At 42.4% G+C, this 17,128-nt stretch overlaps 1 protein-coding gene across 15 annotated transcripts in view; it reads left to right on the forward strand.

Moving 5' to 3' along the window:
- nav2a (neuron navigator 2a) overlaps positions 1-17,128 on the forward strand; it is a 299,433-nt gene that overhangs the window by 249,899 nt on the left and 32,406 nt on the right. For 10 of the 15 annotated variants that reach the window (XM_055004563.1, XM_035946341.2, XM_055004401.1 and 7 more), the window contains 5 exons: positions 5,377-5,506; positions 8,604-8,922; positions 9,742-10,468; positions 13,753-13,972; positions 16,737-17,023. In XM_055004563.1, the coding sequence (XP_054860538.1) occupies positions 5,377-5,506; positions 8,604-8,922; positions 9,742-10,468; positions 13,753-13,972; positions 16,737-17,023 (1,683 nt within the window). The remainder of the gene's footprint in view (positions 1-5,376; positions 5,507-8,603; positions 8,923-9,741; positions 10,469-13,752; positions 13,973-16,736; positions 17,024-17,128) is intronic. The other 5 variants (XM_035946342.2, XM_055004662.1, XM_035946355.2 and 2 more) reach the window with 1 other exon arrangement.

A 17,128-nucleotide genomic window follows, 5' to 3' on the forward strand; every position in this document is an offset into this window, starting at 1 on the left:
GAGGCGGCCGGAGGGATCCGAATGCTTTGATAGATTCTCAGATAGGAAATGTTTTCCCGAGGCAGGAGACAATGGGAGCAGAGAGACATTCCTCAGTGTGTTGTCCAGTTCAGTCCGCTCCAGTCCTTCCTAAAGGGACAGCTGTGTCATTTTCATACCACAGGACTCTGGGCTCCGGCCCGGAATGTGCCGGGTCCCAGCGTCCCCCTCACTGAGTCCTTCATCTTCACACTGTGTCCGTTTAGTCCTGACTGTTGCTGCTTTCCACACAGTTAAAAACAAGCTCAAGTTTTTTATATACTTGTAATATTTTCCCAATTGTATGTTGTAGGAAATAAGCAATAAAAACCAAAGCAATGAACTACACCTATTATCACATCACACGTCAGATCTGCATTGCCCAAAGCTTCCCTGTATTATTCAGTGAAGCCTCAGGCAGTGAGCAGCTGCAAGTGCAAATGCTGTTCTGAGGCATCTTCTCTGTGACACAGTCAAACTGGTAAAACAGTTTTACAGATGCCAGGAAAACATCTGCTGTTGTGTTTTTGTTTTGTCATACTAATGCTATTTATTGTCGCAGCAAGAAACCTGATTTGCATCACATAGTTTTGTAACTGTCTGTGTTTGTTTTCTTTCTGTTACTGTTGAAAGAAATATCACAATGTTTTCAAGAATATGTCAAATATGAAATTGGTTTTATACTTTTTATTAGAGTCTGACCGATGAAAATTTTTGAAGACAAGTACAAAATTCTGAAATTCTTTTGTCTATACTAGTGCATACTGGAGTAATACTGAGAAGCACAAATGGTGATGCTCACAGTTTATTATTTTTCCTGCAATTTATATAGGGGGTCCTCGACTTAAATTCTATGTATCCAGTTCCGACGCAACAATAAAACAGCATATGTCATAAACCAAGGGCTTCCCTGTAACCAGTTCTGATGTAACGATGAAACGCCATAGGTCGAGGACATCGTAAAACCGAGGACCCTAATAATTTTCACTGTAACACGAAGACACCACTTTACTCCACACCACTGTCTGCTCAGCTACATGTGCTGCAGCCACTTCTGAGAGTGCTGTAAGTACGGAAATCGGAGCTGGATCAACTAGCACAATAGATATTGATATCTGGCTCAATTTTGTGTACAACTTGTTCCCTTGCAGCTGCGACTTTCAACAACATTTGAATTTAATAAGGTTGGCCTCTTATTTATCACTTCATATCAGCATTCCTCATCAGATAGATTAAACTCTATCAATCACTAACTGTCAACATATGATTCCAGTTACATTATAATAACAGCCTTGTTGTTTTTGCTCGATAACAGAAACACGTTTTTCATGTTGTGTCATCTACTGATAGAAATCAATAGTCTTTCCTCTTCTGATGCTGCTGATATGTTTCAGGTGGATTCAGAACTCACCTGTCAACATTGTCCATGCTGTTATCTGTGTGTCCCCCATAAACCCTGAGGGCTGTAAGTCAGAGACAGTCTGTCAACGTCTTCCTCCCCTGTCTGTCTGTCTGTCTGAGATTTGGGGTTATATGATCCAGCTGCAGTGTGAGGACCAGTAGTCGCCCCTCAAACACAGGAAATCCCCTTACTTCTGCTTCGCGGCTCTGTTGTGGCCGCATGTCTGTGTGTACATTTCTGCGGCACGGATCTCGTGTGCATGTGCCAGAGCTGGACGGAGTTTTTTTTTTTTTTTTTTTAATTTCAGGAGGGGGGTTACAGTCCTGCAGACCAACCGACCGACCGACCGCAGTCCCGAGGGAACACACAAGAAAAGTTAAAACAAACACAACCACGGCCTTTTTCTCAGGATACTCAGACACTCCTATTGGCTGACCCACGCCGGAGCCCTGTTTCCTCATTGGCCCTCCTGCCTTCCCCTCCTCTCTGCTTTTCTCTTTAAGCAAGTTTGGAAGGTTTGGCCTCTGAACTCTGACCCCTTTGGGAAAGTTTTCTAAAGGGACCTGGCGAAAGGCGAGGTTCCTCTGTGGAATGTCTTGATTTGGGTCACTTTCCATTCTCCTCTACTGTCCTCTTTGGCTGGTTTACAGGCCTTTTAGCCTCTTAGTGAGTGAATGACAAGCCTCCTCGCAAAGTCGGTTTACCCCAAATCCAATCACTTTTCAATTCTGTGAGCACCAGAAACAAAATCCTTTACATTATGGTGGCGACAGAAAGCTCCAAATCCCCCAACTATCTGCATGACGAGACAGTGAGAGGTCAAGGAAGGAAAATGTGTAATTTTGTGATTTGGGAAGAAGCTCTTCCCATCTTCCCCTCAGTGTGATGATCTATTAGATGGCGACCTCGCCGGCACTGCGTTTGGCACCGCTTCCTGCCTGCGGTTCTTGCCTCCGTCTCCTGTGATTGGCCGTAAAGGCCTCGACGGTTGTTAACTGGCGGGTTGCTGTGCCAGCGGGAGGCTGTGGGCTGGGCCACGCCGTTTGGCCTGATCTCTAATTAGCACTGGCTTGTCAGTTAGTCAGGGTGGATCTGTCTGGGAAATTGCAGTCTTGCGCACACAGACAGACCATAGCTGGGAAAACACACAGCAGAGCGACAGCGGGACGAGGATTGTCCTTTAACTTTTGAAGAGAGTTTGTCTGTGATCATGCGGTTTTGACTTGTGTTTGCCGGCTGATTCTTGTCAGGCTGAAGTGGCTTATTTAGGGCTCGGGGTGTGTTTCCTTCCAGTGTGCTCTATTAGTGGCTCGGCTGCAGCAGTGAAGTGGTTAACGGTCCCGGAGGAGGCTCATGTTACCAGCAGCGAGGGCAGGTCCTTCCCTCTTGTCTCCCCTCCTGGTTTCTCCCTCTGTGTCAGTCCAGAGAGAGACGAACTGTGCCCGAGGGATGAAGCATCAGTGCAACGAGTGACAAAGGAGCTCGATCTAGGAACTCTGCCAGAGAGGGACGAGAGACACTGAGAGAGCTCAGAGAAGGAGAGAGAGAGAGAGATATTTGTCTGTGTGAACTCTCATGGAGTCATGAAGCTCTCAGTCCAGCTTGGCATTTTCCCGCAGCGGTCTGGTTCCCACGGCAACCCAGGCACCCTGACCAGGTAGATACCTATATATGAATGTGTGAGTGTGCCCTTATAAACTCTTTGCACTTTGATTTAAACTCTACCCAGAAATCACTGCCATCATTGTGGGTTGTTTTATTCTTAAGTCTGCACCAATCTTTATTTTCCTTTTGTGCGTTTCCATGTGTGTGTGGGGGAATTTCCCCCCTGTGGCCGTACGGATGGCTTGAAACGCTTGTGGTCACTCTAAATCTCTCAGCACCTCTCGGCTCTGCGGATGCTTTCAACTCTCCGCTCTGCTGCTTCTTCTTCCCTGTGATTGATCGCACTGGCGAATCCACAAGGAAGTTTTCCGTCTGCCTCTGTTTGTCAGGTTGTTAGCGAGGCTGCTTCAGAAGAAGGCAGCAGATGTGTTTTGGTTTGAAGAACTCCTGCTGATTGGGTTTCGGTGGTGATCTGGATGGGATTTTCTGACCGTTCCTTTGTTTGTGTTTTGTTTTTTCAAAGCCATAATTATGATGTGCTCTCATGCGTTTATGGGAAACACTGAGGACGTCCAAGTTTGCTGCTGACTTGCTTGTTTTGTATGTATAAGAAATCAAACCTGAATGATGAATGGAAGCAGAGAAATGCCAAAATCTGACTAGTCCTGGATTCTCAGTCCAAGATATGACATAATTAAACCAAAATAAAACCCTAGATTCAGACAAAATTGCAGATTTGAGGAGTTTGAAAGAAGTTAAAAGACAATTTTACAGATAATTCATGCAGTTCAAATGAGAAAATTGAAAAAGCTGCTTAGTTATTGCAAAATTTCAGAGAATATCTATGTATTGTTATGCATGTTTTAGCTATATTAATAGCTGATTAATTGTTTGACATAAAATTAATTAACATCCCTAGTTCCAGCCCTTCAAATGTGAAGATTTACAGCTTTTCTTTGTTCTATAGCACTGAAAATATAAGTTTGGGGTGCTGACAGTAAAATTGATTTATTTGATGGGTTAACTGATCAAGAAAACATTATTAGCTGCGGCTTTGTTGGAACAAAAGTGATCAGTGAGCGTTTGTGTGTGTGTTTTTGTTGTCGAAATGCTTCCTTGACAGGGTTTTGGGTGTCATTAATCTTTGCTGAAACCCGGATGACTGTAAAAATGCAGCTAGTTTGACAACACAAGCTCTGTGTGTGTTTCTGTGAATGTGTGTGTCCTGTGTGTTGCAGCCAAGCCTGCACTGGCCGCCACCATCAGCCTCCCTCTGGTCCTTTCAGAGTGATGTTTGCCAAGTGGCCGAGCTTCCTGCGCCCCCCCTCACACACACACACACACATAGACTCACACACACACACACACACACATACGAACACACACATATTTACAAATACCCTGCATTAACTCCCCGTGTGTGTTTGCTCCGCTCATGTGGGTCTGTTTGAAGAGCTCAGACACACACACACACACACACAAACACACCATGATGTCACCCCTCCGACGAAGCCTTTGTTCATATGATAGACAACCCCATTCAGCCTGTTTGTGTGTGATGGTGTGTGTGTGTCTCAAAGTCAGTTTAGATGGAGAATAAAGGAGGAGAAATCACCAGGCGGTCACAAAACGCCAGATCCGTCTTTTTTTTTTCCACATAATTTTATTTCCGTTGAGTTTTTTTCTTTTGCTTTGTATTCATATAAAGTCACACATTTATCATAGTGGCTATTGCTATTGTACAATGAAGTTTCCAGACTTTTTTCTTACATAGTTACTTGTCAATATAGCGGACAACATTTCATTGTCATTTTTGTCTCATTTTACAGGTGTAAGATTTCATTATCATGAGTGATATTACTTATTTGCATCAGTATTTGCCAGCATTGTATCATACTTATATCTTATTGCTTTTTCACTTCGTAGTCACAGGATTTCTTATGTCATTTTGTTTTTTCTAAGCAATATCTGACACAAGTTTGATCTTATCTTCTTCTCTATCGCCATTCTTACAATCAAATATTAAACAAGGAACACTGTATTTGATTTGCAAAGCTGAAAATCTCGCTGGAGCTCCAAGAAGCATCTCTTTCTGTAAAGGGCTCAGCTGGCGGATGCATGTGGGATAAGAAGCATCACACTTGGCTCGTGTCTTCAGGCTCTGCCGGCTGTCCGATGAGTGAATTTAGTGTTTGTCTTTTCAAAGAGGGATGAAACATGTTCCCAATGGGCGGCTGCTTGACAAGAGCCAAGTGGACTCCCTCATCCTCTCCACTGTGGAAGATGAATTGTTTAAAGAGTGCTAAAGTGAGCCTCTCTCTCTCTTTCTTTCTTTCTCCTCATGTGTCCAGCTGGGATGACAGCAGCTCTGTGAGCAGCGGCATCAGCGACAACATCGACACAGATGACATCAACACCAGCTCCTCCATCTCCTCGTACGCCAACACGCCGGCAGCGCAGCGCAAAGGCCTCAACACGCAGGTAAGACTGCACACGCTCACTTCAATTAGAATAATACTGGAAAAACATTCTATTCACCCTCTGAGCCCAAGTAGCTCCTGGGCATTTTTTTGGTCCTGTCACGTTTTTACTAACTATGGACTCATTTTTCACTGCAATATAAAGTCCTGCACCTCTATGGAAACAGCGCTACCAAGCAGACGTAGAGACAACTCAGAAATGTGTTTTGTGCAGCATAACAAAGCAATAATGCCATAAATAAATAAATAAATAAAATTGGATTCCATTCATTATTTATTTTACAAAAATAGAAAAATCTTGGAATCAACATGTGCAACAATTTTGCCCAAATGTGTAACCAAAACTAAAAGTAAATGCTGACTATATATCCTATAGATATTTCCTATTTGCACTTTTAATTTGTTTCCCCACTTATCACCTATCTGCTCTGTGTAATGACACAATGCAGGTCAGCCCAGTTCATCTGAAATTCACAGATTTTTGTCACATGGCGGTTGCTCACAGCTGAACTATTAATGGCTTTATGGTTGTAATAAGGACTGCAAAATTATTAGTTTTTTTATGGAATATGACTAGTGTAAACAGTTTATTTTTGGTAAATTTTTAAATGTGACATGTAGAGTCAAGTAATTGTGATGAAGTATCACCGTTTTAAGCTCAGATTTGGTTACGTTTTCTGATGGAATGGCACAACACAGATGAATAGTACAGGGTCTAAGTTGAAAATCCAATGACTTTTCTAGTTTTTTTGGCTTGTGGCCCTGATGAATAATGTAATTTAGATGATCTTTTTAAAAGATAACATGGTGAGTTTTGGGATTTGAAAGGTTAAGATTTTGTTACAGGTTGGTAGCCAGTTAATTTTGGATCTTGTCTGCAAGTGTAAGTAAAGCAAAGTAGAATAAATCTAATCTGATATTTCCATGTCCTCTTCAGTTTTAATGAGAAAAGTGCGAAATATAAAACAATAGTATAGCAATTTCTCCAAACACCAAAAAAACCAATACGTACTTGTCAAAACTTGAGGTTTTTTTCCTTTTGATATTAGCGTTTGAGGTTTTGGTCTTAAATTGCTTTTGTTACTTAAAATAGTTGAAAATGAACTCTTAATAAAGCCCTTATTCTTTAGCCAGGTGTTCAGATCTGCATCTTTTTACAGAGGCTTCAAGGCAAACATAGCGATGCTTTGTTGGGCAGCAATACACCTACGCAGACAACTGGATTTTTCCACCAGCACATAGAAACTCAAAAGTGTTGCTGTATAAACATCTCTGACGATGTTAAGGGCGCAATTTATTGCCTTTGCTTTTGACTCTCTTTATAGTGTTGTGGAGGAGAGATGAAGATGGGATATTAGTCATTTTTTGACAGCCCCAAATTCAGGAGTTTACATCAGGAATATGTTTTAGAAAAAACCATGGCCTGTTAACTTACCATTCCCAACCAGAGGATTCACCTCCTTTTCGATGATGCAAAAAAAGCAAAGTTTTTGTTGTCAGCCCCATAGCGACAGCATTGTCACGAAACAATGCACAACAATCACATACTTAACTTACATTAGAAGTTTTCACAGTGTTCCAAAAAATGCTTTTAAAACTGGCACAACAATATTTTTATATAAATTTGAATGCAGTTTGGTTCGTTTTCCACAACCCAGTCAGTCCCAGCATTCCTGTGCGCTCAGAGAAGACAGAGAAGAATGTCGGACTGCCTCCGGGTGGCACAGCTCTGAACTCACAAAGCCAGAGTTGATGTTGACACTGGCCTCAAATCATTAAACTGTGATTAAGAGCCGCGAAGCTGATCGGAGAGACGATAACGTTGTCAGCTGACTCATGTGTCTGACGTGGAGCCGGCGGTCACGTGACGTCTGTCCATTATTGCTGCAGAAAAAACAAAGGAGTCTTTCTGTGGCTGCGGCAGGCTGATTAATAATGTCTACCTCATCTGTCCTCTGGCACTAACACGTCGGCTGGACTGTGTTTTTAAGGCCTGGGAGCAGAAAAGCTCACTCATTTTTCTCGTGTTGCCTGGACAACTGCAGGAGTTAACAGCAGCCGTCGGGCCTCCAACAGCTGTAATTTACTGTGTTAGTTAAATGAAGGCTATCGTCAACTACCTACATTATACCATCATTTTGAACAGTTAAAGTCTACATTCCAGGTGCAGCACTAAATACCTTCAGCGTTGGTTGGGAAAGAGACGTTTGTTTGTGTGTTTTTGCAGTAGCGACTTGTTTTGACATTTGAAAGAAAAATGTAAAAACCTGATTTGGTGAAATTCGAGATCAGGTAAAAACCAAATAAGGCAGCATCAGGCAGGCGTGCATAAACATGCAGCTTTAATATCAGTCATTTTGCTTTGTCGTTTATATCATCAACATAAAAACACTATTATCATGTATTTGAGGGGGAAATATTTAAATGTATTTCTTCCAAGAAAGTTATGAACATTTTAATAATCCCCATTTAGAGATACGAACGACTTGCATCTTGTAATTTACTTATGAAGACTTCAGATGTTCTCTAACAGACTGGAGCTTTGACTTAAGGTGTTTGTCTTCTCTGGTCAAAACTACATATTTAGAAGGTTTTTCTTTTACCCTTAATTAGGAACCAGTTCCAAGGAAGAATAACAATACAGAAAGTCCTGCACTGCACGTTGACAGAATCAGTTTCTTTGGGTTTGTTATGTACTCAGATGTCTGAATCTTATTTTGAAACTGCAGTTCCAAGGTAGAAACCATCGTGCTGACTGCTTATTTTACTCATGACATGCCGTCTAGCATATAAAAACACCATGTGGACATGTTAACAAGGGAAAAACTTGTCTTTAAAAACACATGAGCTGCTCAACACACCAAAATCAGCCACACAATATCTCGTATTTCAAATAAGCAGGAAAATTCAGGCCCTGATTTTGTTAAAGAGTTTCCTGACAAGCTGCCCAGGTGATGATGATGCTGGTCGGATTAACCAGCACGACGGCAGTGCTCATAAAGCGGAGTGCTTTCTAGAGCCACTTGGCAACATAAAAGCCGCTTTCTTCAGCAGCAGTAAATCTGACCTGCTGTGTGTGTGTGTTTGTGTGTGTTCAGCCTGTGACGGATGCAGAGAAGCACTCGGCCTCCACGACGGTGCACCAGTCCTGGTCGGGAGACGAGGTGAAGAGGCCGGACGGCGGGTCAGACAGCGGGGTCAGGATGGAGCCAGGATCCAAGTGGAGCCGCCGGAACCCCTCCGACATCTCAGACGAGTCCGACAAGGGCGGCTCGGGCAGGAAGACCCCCTCCGTGTCCCACACAGGCTCCTGGAGGAGGGGAATGAGCACTCAGGTGGGCGTGACGTCCCCCCGGACCAAAAGCACCAGTAGTACCGGATCCACAGGCTCGGTCGGCCTCAAGACCCACAGTTCAGGTAACACAGACTCCAACACTGACAACAGCAAAGCAGGCAAATTAATAAATGAGAAATGAAAATTATAAAATATGTACGTATTGTCAGATTTTACATCTTACACGTTTGGATCATCACTGATAATTGCTTGCATTACTTTTTACTGTTCTATTCTAGCCTTGTCTTAGATCAGCAATTTCAGTAATGTATTATACTTGTATCTTTTTGCTTTTTACTTTTAGGTATTGTATTTCTTGGGTTATGTCATTTGTTTTTCTCAGAGCCATATCTGATACAAGAATTTACTTTGGGATTAATAAAGTTTTATTTTATCTTATCTTAAATTCGACTTATTATCATCTTGTAATTGCTCAAATATGTTAAGTAACATTATAAACAAATTGCATTAATTCTCTGGCACAAACGTGCATTCATTTAGTTAAAAAATAAGACTTGAAGTTGAAGTTTAAATGCCTGTGTCAGGTATTTTTTGCAGTAATCTGTGCTGTACAGATGCTTTTCTTCTAAATTTTGTGAGTAAAATCAAGAGCTTGCTCCTAATTTGTATATTGTAGCAGTTTCTTCAGCATTTGGAGCTGCAGCAGGTCAGCATAGGTTAATATATAAGATAAGATAAGATAAGATAAGATAAGATAAGATGATGAAATCAGATGCTGCCATGTTTGTGCTGACAAAATCTTCAGGATAAACTCTAAAGTTGTTGCTGACCCGATGAAACGCAAGTGTCCACACTTTAACTACAGCTGTCTGCAATCTGAGGTTAAAATCGTGTAACAACAGTACTAAAGCTCCCTGCTCAAGTCTGATTCTGTATCTCAGCAGGTAAGACGGATGATGTCAAGGTGTCAGAGAAAGGTCGTCTCTCTCCTCGTCCTAACGGCCTCCACCGCTCGCCGTCGGACGCCGGACGCAGCAGCGGCGACGAGGCCAAGAAACAGTCGATCCCCAACAGCCGCACGCCGACCACAAACACACTCACACACACTGTGTCAGATCCACACTCCCAGACGCACACGCTGACCTCACGGACCCCAACCAGCACCTTCGGCTTCAAGAAGCAGGGCCCCGGGATGGTTACCATGGTGACCGCCAGCGGTGCCACCATCACCAGCGGTTCAGCCACCCTGGGGAAGATGCCTAAATCTGGGGGCCGATCACTGTCCGGAGGGCTGAAGGCCGGCGGGCAGGACGGAGGCTCCATGCTTGGACACCACGACGACGGCTTCCTGCCCATGAGCGCCCGCTCCACGCTGCAGTACCGCAGCCTGCCCAGACCCAGCCGGTCCGGGGCAGCCGCCCGCAACGGGAACCGATCCTCCACCAGCAGCATCGAGGCCGCCGTGCTCTCCGTCACCTCACATGGGAAAAACTCCATCAGCTTAGCCAAGACCAACGGCTCAGCGGGGCTGCTGGCCAATCAGACGGACCGAGAGAAGGGGGTCCCCGACATCGACAACCTCAGGAGTGGAGCGGCGATGCAGAGCGGAGGAGCTGCGACGGTTCCTCTGACGGGAAGACAGCAGGTTTCTTCACCGACACTTCGCAGGTCAGTAAACACACTCATCACACCTAAAGTATACTTTGGTTGGAGAAGAGAGTTTTGCTGTTGGTGCACTTTGGCAGTGTTTTAAGATTTAAAAGACAAATGTAAAGATCTGACTTTGTAAAGTTCAAGATCAAGTGAAAAACAAATAAGACAACTGCAGGAGTTAACAGCAGCCATCAGGCCTCCAACAGCTGTAATTTACTGTGTTAGTTAAATGAAGGCTATCATCAACTACCTACATTATACCATCATTTAAATAGGTCAAGTCTACATTCCTAAACACCTTCAGTGTGCTTTGGTTGGAAAGAGATTTTTGTTGTTTGTGCACTTTTGCAGGGTCAACTTGGTTTGAGATTTAATAGAAAAATGTTAAAATCTGACTCAGTGAAGTTCAAGATCAAGTTAAAACCAAGTAAGACAGCATCAGACAGGCAGGCGTGAGCAAACATCTTTTCTGCTTTGTTTTTATATTATCAACCTAAAAACACTATTTTCACATCTTTGTGGGGGGACATTTAAATGAGAACGTTGTCAACATTTCAATAATTGCATTTAGAGATATGGAGGACCTGGAGACTTCAGACATTGTCTGACGGACTCGAGACTTGACTTCTGATACCTTTTCTTGAAGTCCCTCTCTGGTCATTGATTGAACAACTCGTCTCTGTAAATCAAACCTATATATATATGTATGTATGTATGTATGTATGTATGTATGTATGTATGTATGTATGTATATATATATATATATATATATATATATATATATATATATATGCATAAGTTTTCTTTTTGTCCCATGAGTTGTAACCAGTTTTGAAGAATAATGCTACAGAAAATCCTATCCTGTAAGCAGACAGAATTGGTTTCTCAAGGTTTGTAACACATGGAATCCCATAAGTCTGTGACTTGTACATGGCAGTTTCAAGTTAGAAATATTCAACCATGAGGCTGGCTGCTTATTTCCTCATGATATGTCTTCTAACATATAAAAACACCATATTAACAGGTCAACAAGGTAAAAACTTGTCTTTAAAAACATGAACCGCTCTTGTGATTTGCTTACAAGAGCAGCTCAGACGTTCTCTGACACACTTTAGACACGACTTCAGGTACTTTTTCTTAAAATTTCTCTCTGGCCATTGATTAAACCACTAAAAACTCATCTGATGAGTGTGTACTGTGCGCTGACCTGTACTGACCTGCACTCCTGCAGACATGCTGACGGCCAGCTGATGAGCCACACTGAGTGGGTCCCTCCTGCACGGACTTGACTTTATCCACACACACACACACACACACACACACACACACACACACACACACACACACACACACCCACACACACACACACACACACACACACACACACACACACACACACAGAGGACCATTTAAAAAGACAGAAATCATGCAGTCACAGTAAAAAATAATCAGCGGTGAGTAAGGAGCACTCGTGTGGGCTTGTTTCACACACACACACACACACACACACACACACACACACACACACACACACACACACACACAGAGGACCATTTAAAAAGACAGAAATCATGCAGTCACAGTAAAAAATAATCAGCGGTGAGTAAGGAGCACTCGTGTGGGCTTGTTTCACACACACACACACACACACACACACACACACACACACACACACACACTGACACACACACACACATGCAGCCAATCTCTGAGGTTATATCAGGCCATTGTGAATACAGGCCTTGAGCTGAGCTGATCAGCTGCCAAACCTCAGCCTTGGCAGCGTGGTGGGGGGGAGGGTGTGGTGCAGGGTAATGGGAGCTGAGTCTTACCTCAGCGCTCTGCCCTCATTAATGTGAGGGAGTGATAACTCTTCAAAGAGACGGAGCTGCTATTATCGCTCTCTGCGGCTCCAGTCATCACAGCCCTCCATTTAACTGGAAGCCAGGATTAGTATAGAACAAGGAGAGAGTTTTCAGTGTGTGTGTGTGTGTGTGTGTGTGTGTGTGTGTGTGTGTGTGTGTGTGTGTGTGTGTGTGCGCGTGTGTGTGTGTGTGTGTGTGCGCACGCATGTGTGTGTATTGGCTTCCATTCAGATCTGAGCGCCCACTCTACCTTTACCGACTGCTACTGTATTTCACAGAGATTTAAGAATAATACCAGCGCTTTTGTTCTGTTGGCAGCAGATGACAAACTCAAGTCAGGTTTCTGGTCCGTTGAACACTTTAAACCAGAAGAATCACAAATGTTTAGCAGAAATCTGTTGTTAAATTTCTTGTTTATATTCTTTTTTTTTGACTCCACTAATCAATTTCTTTCACCATATTTCTCCTTGTATGCAAGGAAAGAGGGCTCAGAGCAACTCGAAAATCAGATGTAGGCAGTAATAAAAGAGCTTTTTCTCATTGTTTCACTGAAAATCTTTTCTTCACCCTTTTTCACTTCTTGCTTCTGTCACATTTTTGTTCGCCGGTGAGCTCAGTTTTCACTCCAATATAAAGTCCAGCACCTCTATTGAAAGAGAACAACCATGACTAGAAGTAGAGAAAACTCAGACATGTATTTTGTGTGGTTTAATGCCATAAAAAAGAAAAAAAATTTGAAAGTTAGAATTTCTTTGAATATTTATTTTACAAACATAGAGAATGCCTGGAATCAGTTCAAACACCTGTTTCTAATACTGGAAAAAATAAATAACTTGTGACCCTACATACTATAAATATTTCACTATTTACACTCCAAACTTGTCAACCATCTGATGCACATCCTGCCGAGAAATCTTTTTTTTTTTTTTTTTTATTATATGTAACTGTCGGTCACAGCTGAGCCACTAATGGCGTTTAGATTACACACAGAAGTGCAGAATTTGTAGTTTTTTGCAGAATCTGGTGCAAACAGTTGATTTTGTGTGATTTCTTTAAATTAGACATGTAGAATAAAATGATTTTATTGAAATATTGCAATTAATTAAGCTGAGATTTGGTTACGTTTTCTGGCACAAGACACAGATGAGTATAAGATTAGTTCATGGGCTGTCAGATGGTTTAAAATGCAACAATTCTTTCTTTAAATGGTGTAATTGTCCTGATATTTTTCGAAGATAACATGTCTGGGGGTTTTGGAGTTCAGAGGGTTAATGTAATCCCTTTATTAATGGATGATAATGTGATTTGTTACCATGTGACTTTGTAAATTTCCCCTGTTGGTCACAAATATAAGATTACATCCTGTCTTTGTGCTCGTTCCTGAGCGCTGTAGCCCCAGTTAACCTCTTTTCTCCACCCTCTGATCCATCGCAGGTTATTTGGTGGAAAGCCCAGCAAACAGGCTCCAGTCACCACAGCTGAGAACATGAAGAATTCTACTGTCATCTCCAACCCGCACGCTACCATGAACCACGTGGCCACGGTGCTGGAGTCCCCTGACGGAGGGCTGTCCGGCGTGGACGTGGACACCAGCAGCTCCCTGTTTGGAGGCCGAGCACTGGGATCGGGGATGGGGACGCTGGGCAGCGAGCAGGTGAGACTGGATCAGTGTGTCAGTGGACTAACTCCATAAATGTGGAGGACATGGATCATAAAATCATTACAGAGCTCTTAGAAGATAATTGGTCTTTTAGTACTTTAGGAAATTAGTTGGTATGACGACCTGAATGCAATGTGGTGATGTTGCTCTGCCAGCATTACCCAAAGTTTCTGTTTATTTTTGTACTTTTACCGCCATAAATCTTCTGTTTCCTGAAGCAGCCTGGTTCATTTTTAGTACTGTGTCATGGGAGCAGCCACTAATTCATTAGTTACATTGCTATTTTTAGCTGCACAGTCTCCAACTGCCCACCATCCATTAGTTACCATCAAAACAAGGGAAGCATACGGTTGTTGTTTTGCTTTTAGGCTTATTTTGGACTCGCAATTGTGGTATTTTTTCCACCGGTGAGGATGGTGAGGAATGGCAAAGTTGGTTTGTTACTCAGTCCACCACTTAAGAAATATCACAGCAAATATTGGAGGGATTCCAGTGAAATTTTTAAGAGACACTAATGTTGCACAGAGAATAAATCATGATGACTTTAATGATCAGCTGACTTCATTTTCCATGAAATTGGATACACACATGCATGTCTCCTTTAGAAAGAATCGCAATAACTGTAGTGATTCCGATGTTTTTATGGAATGCAGCTATTAGGTCTAATTTTAATTTCTCTAATGACTAGAATCAACAAAGCTAATGATGAGGTTCAGTTGTGTTTAGTACTAATTCTGCACAGTAATAAATATCCGTTAAATATCAATTTCATTGAATGCTGATATTGACCCAGCAAAAAATGCAACCACAACACTAGAAATACCAAAAAAAAATTACATTTTTAAACTTGTTTTTTTTTTTTTTTTGAACAACTTTGCACATTCAATGTTTATTACTCCGCCAAGGAATGCGACGGAGTTGTGTGATGATCGGCGTACGTTTGTCCTTCCATTTGTCTGTTAACAACATTGCTCAAAAACAGACAAAGGGATTTGGATAAAATTTTCAAGGAAGATCAGAAATGACACAAGGACCAGCTGATAAGATTTTGGCAGTGATGCAGCTTATAGTCTGGATCCATGGATTTGTTAAGACATCATTGCAAGATAATGGCACAGCGTCACTGTAACTGTGATAACAAGTGAACACTACATCAGCTGCCTGCTGATGATCACATGATTGTGATCCTACTACAAATCCCATGCTGTGGACTTAACAGGACGTATTCATCAGCAATGATCCAATTGTGGGGGTGTTTCTGAGTCCCATTAATTCCCGCTGCCTGCTACATATTTAGGTCACGTGATTTAGTATCCGTACATAATGTATGCATGCCTAACACATGCCTGTGCTCTGCGCATGGTCTTTTTGTTTGTGGGTACATCTATACTAAATGGCCACATGTTATGGTGTCGTGATTTCGGCCACAATTTTGTTTTAAGATTTCAGCCATGGGAAATAATAAAAAGGCTGAGCAGCTTTGGCAGAGTACTGCACTCTGAGTGCTTTTCTTGTTTGCACTGTGAGAATTTTTTTTTTTCCTATTTTTTAACAATTTTTACTAATTTTTGTGTACATATGCATATATTTTCCAACCAGAGCTGTGTTTTTCCTTACCTAGTTTGTGCTGGCTAAATGTAGGTCATGTTTATTTTGAATGTGTCTGCAATGTAGTACTCCATCTATTGATAAATTAGCATTTAACTCAAAATAACGCTGGTCTAAGTACAGTCTCACATGGTTGTGGACTCTTCGTCTTGTCACATGTTGTCATAAGTATGTTACAGTTACTATATACCATGATGGATTTCTTGTTTAATGTTTAGAGCTGCTGTCCGTTAGCCATTTGTTTTGTGGGCAACTGTCACCTCAGTGCAACCGTCAAACCAGCCGGTCAGGTTTAGCTTAAAGATTAAAATGATTATTTACCTTTGGGCTTATGGATGATTCAGGCGTGTATGTATTTACCATGTGGGACGATGTTTATAGAGCCACTGACAAAGCTTTGTTGGAGACTCAAAGATCATTTTGTTCTCACCTTACAAATGTGGTGAAATCCCAGAGCTGCTAATGAACCTATTCAGTTTAAATACAAACTAACTTTAGGCTATGTATTACTGCAGAGCAGAAGCGAGTGAGCATGCTCAGTCTTGAACTCTCCATCATGTTCTCACATGATTCATAAGACTTCATCAGACTAGTTATGAATCATAAAGTGACACATCGGGCATTGTTTTTCAGAGCAACTTGTCTTTACGAACAGCAGGCAGGAGTCCAAAAGTTTCAACAGTCAGGTTCATATATATAAGATGTATCAGCATATAGGCACTTGAATGTTGTTTACATTATTGGTTAATCAGTAATGTTTTCTTTATTGATCATATGCCATTTTTAAAGTCATGAAATAGTAAAAAATGGCTGTATTGGTTGACTTTCACCACATATACAGGCAGCTCAGTTGAAACATGATTAACACAGAGGAGCATTTAGCAGTTTAAGAGCCAAATACTTCTCTAAGCAGGTGGTTGAGACCAAAAATGGAGCTAAAATGACTAAATACTAGACGTATATCCACCAGAAGGACAGAAACATGACTCAGAATGTATGATAATGTTGTCCCATGACTACTGAATGTGTAAATAAGCAAATGTTTGCGATAAAATCTAACAATATGTGTTTACAGCTTGCTTTCACTGCTGCAAGTGGTTAAAAAACTGACTTTAAAAGCCCTAATGTGGCCCTCTTTGCCCATCTACAGGCCTCCAGCCCCGGCTCGGTCTACTCCTCCACTGGACCCTCCAACAGCCTGACGTGGGGAACCACCTTCAGCAGCTCCTCCGTCCCCAGCAGGGAGGGAACGCTGGGCGGCCATGGCGGGACGGGCAGCGTGGGCTTCCCCTCCGTCAGCAGCATGCACACCAGCAGCGAGTCCATCGACATGAGCCTGGGCAGCGCCGGAGGAGGCGGCGGCCTCTCCACCCACAGGGAGGATACGCTGTCCGCTCTGGGCCGAACCGGCAGCGTCAAGACCGGCATGTCTGAGAGGTGAGGATGGACAGAGGGAACAGTGAGAAGGGTTTTGATGTCTAAGAATGAGCTAAAGTCAAGTTCTCAGGTCAGTTTAAACTGTGTTAACTAATGTATTTGAGG

This window comes from Amphiprion ocellaris, chromosome 1 (assembly GCF_022539595.1).
Source record: "Amphiprion ocellaris isolate individual 3 ecotype Okinawa chromosome 1, ASM2253959v1, whole genome shotgun sequence".
NCBI classification, from domain to species: Eukaryota; Metazoa; Chordata; class Actinopteri; family Pomacentridae; genus Amphiprion; species Amphiprion ocellaris.